This window comes from Cryptotermes secundus, unplaced genomic scaffold, assembly GCF_002891405.2.
Source record: "Cryptotermes secundus unplaced genomic scaffold, Csec_1.0 scaffold537, whole genome shotgun sequence".
In the NCBI taxonomy this organism is placed as follows: Eukaryota; Metazoa; Arthropoda; class Insecta; order Blattodea; family Kalotermitidae; genus Cryptotermes; species Cryptotermes secundus.
In genome coordinates this window covers 902,579-917,460 of record NW_019740661.1, presented here as the reverse complement: position 1 = coordinate 917,460, position 14,882 = coordinate 902,579, and the positions used below count along the sequence as shown (strand labels likewise).

General features: G+C 41.2%; 1 protein-coding gene across 2 annotated transcripts in view; it reads right to left on the bottom strand.

Moving 5' to 3' along the window:
* The window catches only part of LOC111872502 (ATP-binding cassette sub-family G member 4), a 37,511-nt gene that overhangs the window by 12,118 nt on the left and 10,511 nt on the right, over positions 1-14,882 (bottom strand). The window contains exons 2-5 of one of the 2 annotated variants that reach the window (XM_023866483.2): positions 11,492-11,743; positions 4,640-4,863; positions 4,050-4,167; positions 2,725-2,914 (exon numbers count right to left, since the gene is read on the bottom strand). In XM_023866483.2, the coding sequence (XP_023722251.1) occupies positions 2,725-2,914; positions 4,050-4,167; positions 4,640-4,863; positions 11,492-11,697 (738 nt within the window). In that variant the 5' untranslated portion in view covers positions 11,698-11,743. Of the gene's footprint in view, positions 1-2,724; positions 2,915-4,049; positions 4,168-4,639; positions 4,864-9,665; positions 9,773-11,491; positions 11,744-14,882 lie in introns of those variants that run through there. The other variant, XM_023866484.2, reaches the window with a different exon arrangement.

The following is a 14,882-nucleotide window of genomic DNA, read 5'->3' as shown; positions in this document are numbered from 1 at the left end:
CATTTTTAAATACTTTTTAACCTTTAAGAGCCTAATGTCACCATACGGCATCATTTAAAGTACAGCTGAGTGGCCGTGCGTCACCATATAGGTACCTGCAATCCATGCTTGTGCACAGTGTTTTAAAATCTTATTTTAAGATAGAAATTCTTGTTCTACTTATATTATTTTTGGGCATGCGCTTTATAAGTATACAGTCTTCCCTCCTGCGTCATCTAACTGAATATTGCATCTAACTGAATATTGCATCTAACTGAATGCAGAGTCCGACATCGCAATTCAAGCAATTTACCCAGATGTAACACACGACATCTCGGTCTCATATTACAGGAAGTTGGCTAGTGATGTCCAGTGGCCTACTCTAATTGTAACGCTTATAAAAAATAAAAATTTCAACTATCCACTATGGTGTCATTTTGCATGAAAGAAGCCGATTCTGAGAGGCAGCTTATAACGGTACACAATTCTGAAATTGTTGAGGAAGCATGGGGATAGGCTTGAACATTAGGCATGTTGTCACTGTTCTGAGAACAGTATCTCTGTGTGGCAGTCTGATATATAAACAGAGTTACTGAAGGACAAAGTAGCCACACTCGTTCATACAGAAAGGTTCTGATGTGACCACTCGAGAATGTGCAATACAAACAAACTCATTCTCCTTTTGCCAGATAAGATACAGTGAGAGTAAGAAGGGTGTTAGCAGCATGCATCTATACTGCAGAAAGGTTTAGTGCAGTAACTTTATGCATATCTGTCGACAGAAGCTAGAAATTGGGGAAATTTTTTTGAATCAGTGTAACAATGTTTACACATTTTAAAATCTGTAAATTATAGTAACTGATTCTACATTCTTTCTAGATTAAAGCAGCATTTATTTCGTTCGTTTATCACAATAATTGTAGAAATCACAGCATTTTTAGTAATATGATTAAATTCTTATTACTCTATAATGGCAGGCATTTAAATTAATACCGGTCCACCGCCATTATCGGAATTTAAAAAACCCGTCTCTTAAAGGTTAAATTTTACGATGACATGATTGCAAGCAATGAAACAGATTAACGTAAAGGGAGCTCCTGATGATGGCACTATAGTGCCGAAACATGTTGTGAAATAACAAGTGAAATTGAGTGCACTAAAAGACGGACACTGCAGACATATCATGAAGCAGATTCAATATGAAACAGAGAGCAAAACTGTTTTGGTTTTTGCAGAAATGAAATGTTTTGTTGCAACATGCAACCCATTTCATGCTCATGTTAGGATGTGGTAAACTTCTTCTCAAAAGAACTATCCATTAGGTTACTAGTCAATGTCAACATGGTAGCTCCATTTTGAAGTGAATGCATCATCATGCTGCAAGTGTGCTACCACCCAGAACACAACACTGTGAGAGATGCACCACAAAGGAGCCTGGGAAAAGAAGAAACACTGCAACAGACTCAGTGATATCCAGATGTTACATCCGGTGAAGCCTGTGGTTAGATTTGGATGTTCTCCCATACAAAATGAGTGTGCTGCATTAATGCATACAACAAAGAGTGGAGTTTGCTGAACATGAAGGAGACATACCATACAACATGTGTTTATCAGATGAGGTCCATTTCACTTGGAAGGAGCAGTGAACAAACAAAATATGGGCTTCTGAGATGTAAAAAATACACGTGTTCACTAAGAAAATATGTTATGCAGCAAAATTACTATGTGGGTTGCCATATCAAGCCATAGGCAAATCTGACTACACTTTTTGGACTGTACTGTGAGCTGTGAGCAGTACTCGAGGATGATGCATAAGAGTTTCATGCCACAATTTGTTGAAACTGGTGTGGCAATAAGAAGAAAATGGTTTATGCAGGAAGACATTAACCCCCACGATGTTTCTTGTGGGATTCATGAAGTAAAAACTGTTTCCAAAAAAGCTGGCCTAAATAATGAAATTCTTGGCCATCCTGTCCAACTAGCAGAATATTATGGAGAACGTGTTGATGAATAATCAGGAATACACACAGTCATCTTTTGGAAGCTGCATGGCTGAATCATAACCATACTGATTATATACTTTGCTAAGAACAATTCTCCATGTCTTGATGCCAGTAGGCATATGCAGATTTGTATCACTATGTCACAACTACGGTATATTGTGACATGTAGACCCACTGCTATGGAATGTGTTTACAAACATGTTTCCATGGATTCTTGAAAACCAACTCGTTATGGAATATGTTACCATGTATACAAATGATCAACAGACATTTCCTTGGACACAGATAAGAGGTGAACAGAATGGAGTTCAGACTAGTAGAAAACCAACAAGAAGGGAAGTCAGTTGTACTTCAGATCAGAATGGAGCCAGTCATAGCCCAGTCAGAATGAAGCAAGCTTTAGACAGTCATTTATTGTGAGTTAGATAACCAGAAACTGGGTTTGATTCTTGGAAGGGGCAAGGAATCCTTATCCTCTCCACAGCATCCACACTCTGAGGCCCATGCAGCCCCTTTTCCAGGTGGTATCAGGGGCTCATTCCACAGAGATAAAGCAGCAAGGCATGAAACTGACCACACATGTCCATCTAGAGCAAAAGTTAGGAATGATGGCAGTACACCTCCACTCCCCATATGTATTTGTGGTGTGGTGTTCAATTAATTAAGCACATTACATTTAACTTACTACTCCATATTCCTCAGGGCAAGTAAGAGAAGTATAGAGATCATAGGTATTACTTACAACAATACGTTTGGCAATACTGGAAGTCTGTTTGCCAAGTTTGAGATTAGCTGAGACTGTCATTGCTTCAAGGACGGTGAGATGTGGCAACAGCTGGTCATCCTGCATGATGTAACAGGACATCTTCCTGAAGTGCCGTAGCTTGCGTTCCTTCCCATTTATAAGCAATGTTCCACTAAGTCGTGATGTTCTTAGAAACAAAAACTTAAGTGTTATAAATTTTTACAAACCTGAATGCTTGTGATACTTCAATATTGGTTAACCACCTGAACAGCAAAATAACTCCCTGACTCTAAGTTATTCTCCAATCAAATGATACCATTTTTCATCTATTTAAGAAAGTTCCTTTTTAGTACAGAATCAAGTTTCATTACAATCCCAACAGAAGCCGCCTATTATATATACAAACAAGTTCATATCCTTACAGCCAATTATCCAAAACCAAATTTCATTCATTTTCCCTGTGCAAATGTTCTGCCTATTTCTTCATTCACCCACACATTGTACACTCCTAGACTATGTGGTATCTCTGACTTGAGGTAAAATGTAAAGAGAAAGTTGTCTCTGTACTTAACTAATTAAGCAATACACCATGAAGGCATATGGGGAAGTGAATGTATAGATCCACATTTTCTTGAACTTGGCACTAGTTGGAGGTGAGTGGTCAGTTTCACACTTTGGCTCCTTTACCCCCGGTACCCATCGGATAGGAGGCTGGGTGGACCCCAGAGCTGGAGTGGAAAACATGGAGAAGAAAAATTCTTGACCCTACTGGGGCTCGAACTCCAAACCTTCGGTCATCCACCCAGTAGCCAGCCGCTATACCGACTACACTATCCTGGCTCTAGGTCTCTGTGACTTGATTATGTTGACACTATTATGTGAAGATAATAAAGCATGAAGCCTTTCATTATTAACTTCCATCGTGTCTCTTAAATCTAAATATTCTGCACAGTTTGTTTGTTTTCATATACCTTTAATTTCCGTTGTCCTTTTGCCATGAGAAGCTCGGTTTTATATTTATTTACAACAAAGAATGCAAATATTCCTACTAGACTTGAGGTTCACAAAGCAGTGACTAAGAAGAGCTCTGTCTTCGAAATATAATATGTGAAGCTGGCAGCAAGCTTGCTGCAAGCTTACATGATGGCTTCCTGCCTGGGCTGCTCTTAAGCTTGAGGATGGAGGCAAAATCTTCCTCCAGAATGTTGACTGACTTTCACCAGACTATACAGCGTTACATCAGAGAAGGCAGAACTCTTCAAGGATTTTTATGTACTTCAGTTTTTAAATTTCTGTAATGAAGACAAGAAGACGTCACTCACTTGTAGCCAGCAAGAATGTTCATTAGAGTGCTCTTTCCAGCTCCTGATGGTCCCATGATTGCAGTCAGCTCCCCTGAACGAAACTTTCCATTTACATTTTTAAGGACAGTTTTGTAACCTAAAACACAAAATGAAGTGGTTTCACTGGCTAGCTTTAAAGTAGTATTTAGATAAAAGATCCCTATATTTAAGTCTACTTATAGAAAACTGAGTGGTATGAAAAGGAATGAGCTAGGTAGCAAATTTGTTGGAAGGTTAGTTAATACTAGATAGATAGTTATTTACATAACTGACAATTTATTCAGTCACTTAAGAAGGGATCTCTCCTCTGGCATATAACACCTTGTATCCAATGAAAGTAAACTCTCACTTTCAGCAGTCTGTATGGTATTATATTCCATAAGATAGAACTCTTCCTAACTGCCATATAGTAATTTAGTCTGCTTCTTATTTAGACGTTTAGCTATTCATTCAATCACCACAATTACTCTGTTAATGAACTACTTATCTCATTAGCGAGCATTCAAACAAACCTTCAGAAAGTGTTTCAAGTTACAAATCTTGTTTTCCTTATGACATTTCCACATTACCTCGCTTTCTTCCCTCAGAGACTGAATAGGCCAAATTTATGAACTGGATGTCTACTGGAGGCCGTTTTGGAAGGTGGCTTAACTCAATCGGTTTCTTGTGGTTGATGGCAGCACGACTGCTGGAGAATCCCATGGATGGCAGTGTGCAACTCTTGTTAGGGACTTTCTTAACCAGATGGCTCCCACTGCTGACTGCACTTGACGTTGTAACAAGATTGGGACTACTGCAAATTGATACAACATCAATAGACAGTGTATCTGTTCCGTACAAGGATAAGAAACCTGATTCACTCTCATGTTGCCCATGCAGAACACTGAATGTTAATTCTTATGATGAAGAGGTTTCATTATTCACAATGCTAAGAAACCCAATTTCAACAAGAAAACATATGGTAGTCCTCTGGGTTGTTTTCAGATAATTTACTGATATCTGCACAGGCACTTTCTTAAATGATACTTTTTCTCACAGTCTCGCATATTTATGAAAATGTGTCTGTGTATTTTAAAACATGCTATGAGCAATCAAACAATATTTACATCAATCAACCAGAATAAATAAATATGTATTAAAAGTTAGTTATTTTAGGTTTACAGAGATGTTATTCTGTATGCATATATGGTCGTAGTGCATCCTTTGGTTGCAAATGGCTTCCATAGAGAGAAGGCATATACTAAATGAACTGTCATTAAAAGCTGAAATAGGATGGACCTTCTGTTGCAGAATACATTGGCTGAATTTATGTAGCATAGCAATAAATCGCCCTCTAGTACAATAATATAATATATATGATAAACATATAGCACAGCACACTTTGAAAACATTGGAATAAGACAACCAATTTCCTGGGCCAAGATTTTAATTTTGGTTTAAAACGTAAATATGCAAGGCTCTTCAGACACAATATCACATTTGGACGTGTCACAGTGATTTTGTAAATTTATCTGTTGTATCTAGGGTATCCAAACAGCCTAACTGGCTAAGTGCATTTCCACTTTTGCCATTTACAGACTACATGGCCATCTTGATCAACATTATTATCATGACATCCATCTTTGATAGTTTATTGTGATTAAATAGTGTAAGAGGTGTAGCACAGAAACCATACTGTGGCACTGTGACCACACTTAGGCCACAGAGCAAAATGTGGTAGCAAAAGCCACTTGCGTTTGATGTCTTAATTTCATTCCTAGAAATCTGGACAACATTGTTAGTGCAGGATCACAGCGATGGTTATGAAGAGCACTATCTTCTGAGATATAACTCCATGTAGTCCGTTGAAAGTCAACCGACGTTTCGGAGGATCATATCGCCTCCGTCTTCAGGGTAAAAGAATAAGCCAGAAAGGCGGTGACAAGCAGAGCAGACCATGAAGATGGAGGCATTATATTCCTCTGAAATGTCGGCTGACTTTCAGCGAATTACACGGTGTTGAAAGACTGGAATAATAAAACATGAAGTGAGTCGGCACTAGTAGCGCCCCACCGTGCGCACAGCCTTCCTCTTGCCATCCTTCTTTCTTCTTTTGTCCTTTACGCATTCTGCTTCAACACTTTATTTTTTATGTGTTTCTTTAGGCCGAAGTCTCTTCTTTAACCTTTCTCTCGTTCCCCCTTTTTTTCAACCTTCTCTTTCTTTCCTTCCGCCTTTATTCCTTTGTTTTCTTTCATCTGTCTATATACAGCTCGGGGCACATGCTAGCATAGTTGGTTGAGGGACTATGATACAAGCCGGAAGGGCGCGGGTTTAAGACCGGATGAGGTAGATTTTTTTTTCAATTTATCTACTTCTTCCAGCCACACTACGTCCCTGGGGCTGACTCAGCCCCTAACAGAAATAAGTACCAGGAATCTTCCTGGGGAGGGTAAAGGGCGGCCGGCGATTAAGGCTGACAACCTTACCGCTATCTGTGAGGCGATTGTCTAGAAAATGTGGCAGCCTCGACGTCCTTTGGGCCTTCAAGGCTTGTTACAGGGGTAGCTTTACCTATAGCCGGTATGAAGCTTAGGCTACGGCCTGGACGGCCGAGGACTCAGGACTGCATTACCAGCAGGGACAAGATATTTTTCTCTTTTCCAGTCTCAAGACCGGTTCTGGGTCCCATCCAGTGGCCTACACAATGCGTACCAAGGGGCCATTTTCCAAAAAGAAAAGCGGCAGGAGCTTGAAGCTGACCACTCACCTCCATCTAGTGCCTAGGTTAAGGATGATGGAGCTACACCAACACTCCTCCATACGTCTTCATGGCGCAGCACTAAATTAAGGCCAGGGATAACTTTACCTTTACTATCCTGTAATCATGTAAACATATTTATTTCTTGTTTTATTTTCTTCTCTCCATAATGATTAGTAACGAGGTTCGTGTAGCAGTCACGGTCTAGACCTGTATCTGGGAAGTGCTCTGTTCGGATCTCGACAGGGACACCTCTAGGATTAGTTTTTTGTGGCTTCCCTAAGTTCCTCTACGCAAATGCCAAGGCACTATCTCGATTAGGCCAACACCTATTCCTTCCAAATCCTTTCCAATTCACTATTCACCAGTCACCCTACCATTCCACGTTTAATATCTAACAAGCTGACAGCATCGAAAAATAAACCACAAAAAATGACAGTCCGTGGACCACAGTTCATAAACCCCGCCACTGAGAGTCCATTTCCTCGTTAAACAACTGATCCTTCGTAATTACAGGTCAGCCTGAGAGCCACGGTCGTCTTCACAGAATGACGTCATAGATCGTTACCAACCTCGCGAAGTTTCGGGCGACTGTCTGCCTGCCCGTCCTCCAGTTCGTGTACTTGGTAAAGGAAGGGTTTCCACTACAGTCTGTGTAATTATACTAATTGATTCAGGAGACGCAAATTGTTTGTTGTCAGATCAATGTTCGATAAACAACACAAGGTTTCTTATTTTGCTTGGTGTGCGTATGAAACTTGCTCTCTTATTTCGAAGGATTACCAGAGACAGTATATAACAGTTTCGGCAAGAATACTGGGATCCAACAAAGTAAAAGGGAAGAAAATTATAAGAAGTTTCAATGTTTGTACTCTACTATATTCAATGTAAGGATGGCAGAAACAGGCCAGTCTCTAAGAATGACGAAACAGAAATGTCCACGAAATTAGACTGATAAATCTCATATGAAGGCATACAGAGAGACTGGAGCAGATTTGAGTATTACATCGATAAAGTGCTACACACTCACTTTGTTCCTGATATGGTAGAATTGGAAATCTTTACCCTGAGCGTAAAAAATCTTAGGTTTTTGATAAAAGGGGAACTGCTGGAACAGTGTAATTACTTTGAACCACAACTCTGGTTTTCTTCTCCTCCGATTTTAGAGGTTGATTTTCACACAGATTCAACCTGCAACGTCCAAAGCGCTGAGCAACTCTGAGGACGCTGTTACAAATCTTATCATCACATATTGAAATAAAAGTCACACAATACAGCGATCGGGGATATTCACACCTCACACTTCACCATGCACGAGATATTCAACTGATCACGGAGTCCCCGAATTTCTGCACGACCACAGAAGCCTATCGTTCATCTCTATCCACAGGCAGTTCAATCCACTTTATCTGGGGTCGACTCAGCCTTTAACATAAATGAGTACCAGGAATCTTCCTGAGGGGGTAAATGGCGGTCGGTGCGTAAGGCTGTCAATCTTACCGCCATCTGTGAGTCGATTGTCTAGATAATGCGAGACCCTCGACGTCTCACGAACCTATGTGCCTCCATGGCCTGTTACAAGGGTAGTTTTACCTTACCTTACTCGTATGATATTATGCCACGTCTTTAAGAACAAGTTTAATATTATTCTCTGCTGGTTTCCCAATTGGTGTTTTCCCCGCGAAAATGTCCAACCAATGTTCATTCCTTGTTCCTGTCCGTGGGACATGTTTTACTCATATCCTCTCATTTAATGGGCATACAAGTGAGCTCAGGGCTGACAGATGTCTGTCGGGTAAATTTCTGCTGGTCTCGCCAGCACAGTCAAATGTGTAATAAATCATTAGCAGTAATATTGCCTCAGAGAATTGAACGGGAAAGAGGAGAGCCTAACAGGCCTACAGACACAGGTCTAAAGTAGAAGGCATTTGTGCTGGAGGGATATGGCACAAGAAAAAGCTCGGCTTCTGTCTTGGGCAATACAATATTCCTCGGAAAACTTAGGTTTCCCCTGCCAATTCTCATTCCACCGAATAAGCCACACTCATTTATAATCGGGAGCTGGTACAACAGGCCAACTATTGGTCGGAGTGCCAAATGGACTCTATCTCACGCCCTCCCACGAATAAAAAATGGGGGAGGGGTTGTCTACTCAAGATACGTACAGCATACCCTCAAGGATGATTTAGACAGACTATGTTTGCAGTCTTATTCATGATCACGAATCGATTCAACGGAATTTCCCACCGGGATCGCATCAACACCGAAAGTATGTTGAAAACTTGCTAAGGGCGACGTAAATATCTACATCACTGACAACGCTGCATCTTCGTTCTCATAGTAGTTGCAGTACATCAGGTGTTGTTACCTTGCATGAACATAAACGAGTACTATCTTCTGTGATGTGACGCCATAGAGTCTGACAGAAGCTCAGGGAAAACTGTAACCGATCGTCACCTACCGGCTTAATTTTTAAATGTTAATAGTGGCAATATAAATTTTAATTTCATTAATACTCAGGACTTAATACCGATCTTGTGCTGAAGGTGATTTATACCCACTTTTACTGTAACTATTCCGAGAATTAGTAGCAAACAATGTTTAGATAAGGACTACTTGAAAGATTTTCGTTAGCCGGCGCGGTATGTGTATCAGCTACTGCTCCCACCAGTCCAATTAAAGAATGTATGAGTATGAGGGGTGAGCCATAAAACTGGCCCTAGCACTGCGACCTTCAATGGTCTATTGTGCGTCACATTTGGATTAACCATTTATTAATCCTACACTTCGAATGAAATGTAGGGCTTTGTTTACGGGGGCGTCATAAAAGTCACTTGGTTCCATGAAGAACTGACCCAGGTGGCGATATCTTAGGTAAGCTACAGCCTCGCAATCACATAGGGTGTGTGTGGCTGATTCTTCTTCTTGTAGGCACCTCTCACAAGTTGGGTCCTCTGTCAGTCCCAGTTTGGAAAGGTGTCCTTTTAGGTGGCAGTGTCCTGTAAGTAATCCTACCACCCATCTGAGTTGATCTCTGTTTATTTTAACAGGTCCCTCGTTCTTTTGGCAGAGGGTCCTGATATAAATCTTTTTGCCTGTTTGAGTCCGGTTATGGAATTCCAGTCCAATTAAAGAAACTTCCAGAACATTCTCAACCTGTAAAACAGTGAGAAGGCATCAGGAAAATCTCGATATGGAAGATTCTGGAAGTATTACGTCATTCCATTGTATTTAAAGGCTGATTTCGGAAGGCGCTGATCATAACATTCAGTGGGTGTATTCATATTATTCAAAAAGTGTATTCGTTGTAACCATAGAGTGTTGTCTACAGTTGTGTACCAGAGCAGTTGTATAAGCCTAAACCAGTGTTCCGCAACCGGTGTGCCGTCACAAGGTGAAAGGTGTGACGCGAACATTTTACGTATTGTAAGAAAGTAATTGTCAAATTTTATTCGTTTTATTTTATCCCAGTTACCGTGTGTCATATGCTTGTATTTTATTCTCAGCCACTGCACTGATTAAACAAGATGATGCTTGTTTATTCTTTATTACATGCTGTGATTTTTTATGTACAGTAACGTTGTATTCTAAGAAATTAAACGAAAATTATTGTTGATATATCATAGTTTTCATTATTGATTTGTTTTTATTTTTCTCGCATCATTCTTTGATATGCTTGCCGCATGTTTTGTGTACGTGCTTTTCCCTAAAACTGCAGGGATTAGCATGGGTTTTCCTGTCTTTTATAACGCTGTTTCGGTATTTGCCCCTGTTTGTTAGGAGTTAGAGCTTCTTCAACTTTATGACTTTCTTCCTGTAACGATGCACCCACCGATTGTTGGACTTCATTTAAAATTATAAATATTTCATAAATAAGCAGGTATAGTGTCACTTCTTCCTTTTGAAGAGTAGAGATCCCGCGTTTTACAATTGTTTCAGTTCTATCACAGCTGTGCTCTGCAGTAGTTCGAAAATTTTGGTTGCTAGTTAGAGCATTAAGGATGGGTCGTTTGAGATGTCCCCGACTGTATGGCCACTTGCTGACGGCAATAAAGTGGTGATGGACACAATTAAAGAACATTTAGAAATGCTGCAGCAGAAATTCAATAAGTATTTTGGAGAGAGTGTACAAGATTTCGACTGGGTTCGTGATGCATTTGTTGTGAATTCAGAACATCTTCCGATTAATATACAAGAGGAACTCGTAGATTTAAAAGCAGACAGAACATTTCTGTTTAATGATAATAAAAAAACAATATAATAATATTGTCTGATATCATGCGTTTTGGTGTGCCGTGTTGAGTCTTGGATACTTCATGGTGTGCCGCGAGTAGAAAAAGGTTGCGGAACACTGGACTAAACAGACTAATGTGTGTAACGTCGTGTAGTGTTCTGGACAATAAATCAAGTTCACCATTTGATTAGTAAAGTGTGGTCCAGTCTTCTTCAAGGTCCGTTAAGCCCTGGGAGGGATCCTCATGCTCGCACCCTAAAAATCATTCTTGTTTCCAACCATACATCACTCCCGATATTTCGACGTGGTTATAAGATCACGTGGCGCCCCACTACGTACAAGGGGTGAGTGGGAGGGAAGGAAGACAAAACTTGTACCAGACTACACGGCGTCACATCCTATAAGCTATTACTTCTACAGTCACCGCATGAAAACGTCAAACCTTACCTGAACATGATTCCGTTGTTAAGACTGTCCGGCAGAGGAGGCGGCGAGCGGCCAAATCGTGCTGCCACCTGGCGGGACATGCAGTTATATGTAAGGTCCACCATTGTTCCTGCTAGCCCCTGGTCATCTCTTGCAGCCATACTCTGGCCACCGTCGTATTTTGGTGGGAAGTCCACATGAACATACTTCAGTTCTCCCTCTGCCATTGTAACATCACTTACTGCCCATAAGTTTCACGGGTTCACACTACACCTGTAATGGTATACATTTATGTTCATAATGAAGAGCCACGAATTCGTCATTAGGGTAGTTAAACTGAGACTATTCTGATAAAGAGTAAAGTTACCACTGTTTCCAAGCATTACACCACGAAGAAGTATGGGTGTTGTGCAGATAAACCCCACCCTTTCTTAACCCCAGATTAGATGGGAGTGAGTGGTCAGCTTCACAATCCGTACAAACGTCTTGTTTATATTTCAAAACACAACGTTTCGAAGACTGGATTCTGTCTCCGTCTTCAGGTAAAACCTACTCAGTTGGACCCAATCGATAGAGCTAGTCCTTATCTCCGGATATAATCTCCGAAATGTTGTGTTCTGAAATATAAGCAGGACGATGGATAATGTCCGAAAACATAATACTCGTACCAATGTACGATCGTCACAAACTTTTATATCTCTATCACACTCCGTGGCTGATACCCGTTGCATATGATGGCGGTAACTTCCGCCCCTGTTGGGAATCCAACCACGGTCGACAAGTCCAGATCACGGGACACCACAAAAACTTCCAAAAAGAGATACACTCTGAAATCAAAGTGTAACATGAAAGGGGCGATGGGGGAGGGGCATTCTGCAAGGCTTAAGAAAGGACTTGAAAGTATGAAAAATATAAACGCCAGTTACAAAGCAGGGAAAAGGCAAAAACCCGACAAGAGGTGCCGAAAGATGATGATGGCTTGTTAAACTACAAAGGCTCTTTAGACGGCTAATGAGACTGTTTCCTGAGCTCTCTGTATGACCGATAAGAACATCTGAGTTAAGCCTGTATTTGGCTGATTCAGCCTTCCTGATGACCGCTAAGCGCGTCACAGATAATCCTACACTTGACTGACTGATAGGACCTTCTGCATCGGACTTGCGTGCCGCTTCTTCGCATTTCCTGTACTTATGTTGTTTCAGTCTCTAATAGGTTTATAGTAGCATTGTAGCAGTTTATTTTATAGTCGACCTGAAAACATTATTACTGTCTTGGACTTGTTCGCCATTTCCTGCTGTGCAACAACTTCTACATTAGAGTCTAAAGGGTTCTGACGATGAAGGTTATCGCACAGAATTACTGGGTTTTTGGACTTTTCCCATTGTCCGGAATTATAGGAAACAGAAAACACGATGTTTCGGAAACTGGATATGTTTCCGTCTTCAGGTGAGGAAGGAAGACACCTACTCAGTTGGGCCCCTTAGAAAGAGCTAATCTCAATCGCCGGGTCACTCAATCCACTCAATTCCGGACGATGGAAAAGTCCAAAAATCCAGTAATTCTGAAGCTCTATATTCATATGAAATACTGACGAAATACAATTTTGTGGGAAGGGTCGGTTTTGCTTTGATTTGGGAGAATACCTTCCGGAGTGTGCTGTCAATTTCTAGGACACTTATGACTTTATAACGGTTCCCAATCCGGTTGAAGGTTTCACAAACATCTTTCTTCTATGTATAACTCCGTGGCTTTGTCCCGCAAGCGAACTATACCGACCGAGCGACAGTCGCTTGTCGGCGAAGTTAGTGCCAACTTTAGCGGATAGAGAGTGTCGCTTGGAGAGCGCAACGGATTCCCACGGTAGTTAATCTCGGTTTTCTAGACCGGAGCCGCTACTTTTCCATTCAAGTAGCTCCTCGATTATCCTCACGAGGATGAGTGGACCCCGTTCCAGACGCGGTACTTCACAGAAAATCTGGTAGCACCGGAATCGAACCCGGGACCTCTGGATCTGTAACCAGGATTTCTGACCTCTAGACTACAGAGGCGGTCTCTTTCTTCAATGTACGGGATAAGAAAACCGTATTTGTGAACTTATATTTTTAATTTATATCTTTCATGGAGACTATAAGACGATGTGAATATCAGCTGCCCAGGAGGGAGTTTACTCTATGTATTTCGGTCCATTTGGTTATGAACTACCGTTTGCTGGAACTTTCTTGTTTCCTCCGCTGTCTGACGCAGTAGATCTATGGGGCTGTGTCAGAAAATGTCTGGGTTGCCCTCACTATTCTTTGGTTTGCTCTTGGCTTGCTAAGAATTATATGGAGAATTCTACTGAAACTGGGGTACCTCCGTGACTAGGCTGCGGGATGGACGAGCGAGGAATTGTGATTCAATTACTGGAAGAGGTAACAGACTTTTCTCTTAACCAGGGCATCAACACCGGCTCTGGGACCCACCCAAACTCCCATCCTACCGGAACCGGAGGCTCTTTCTCAGGGGATAAAGTGACCGGTGCATGAAGCTGACCACTCGCGTCCACCTAGTGCAGATGTTTTGAACGAGTGGAGTTAGACTGCCACTCCCGCCACGTCTTCATGGTGTGGTGCTTAAATAAACATAGGGATAACTTTACCTGTACTACCCATTACAGTCTAGTGTTTAACCAGTCTGTACCACCACATATTGGTGGCAGATCATTTTATTATTTACTTCCCAACAGGAATTAGTCCATAAGGTCTAAAATTTTGTGACGATTGTACATTAGTACAAATATTATGTTTTTGGACTAGCCCTATCGATTGGGCCCAAGTGAGTAGGTTTTACCTGAAGACGGAGACAGAATCCAGTTTCCGAAAATTTTTGTTTTGAAAAATAAAACAGAACGGTTTTTAAATAAAGACAAGACGATGGATAATGTCCAAAAACACAATATTTGTAATAATTACTCCACGTTCTCATACCAAGGCTATATCATCAAAATTTGGAAAGCTTTTGCGCGTACCAACAGAGACTGGTTTTGCTAAGCTGAAAAGCTGGATTTTCTTTCTCTGCGTCTGACTGAAGATGGAGAGAACCAGTCCCCGAAAAATAACGATTTATCACCATCATCATCATTAGTAAAACAGCCTCTTTTCAGCCATAGCCTTCCTTAGAATATTTTGCCAGACTTGTCTCTTTAGCATCCGGGTTATCACTTACCTGGATTTCACAACAATATTTTTTTTGCAGAGCAAGGTCGTCAGCCTTGCGTTTAACCGCTGACCTGGAGCCAGGTCTCTGCATATATGCCCCCCCCCCGGCAACAGGGTGGCTCGGCTATACCCCCCAGGCCCAAGTTCCTGGTTCGTCGCCTTCTACGACTCGCAGAACTAAATTGGAGGTGTTCTAACCCGCCTCCACACGGGTA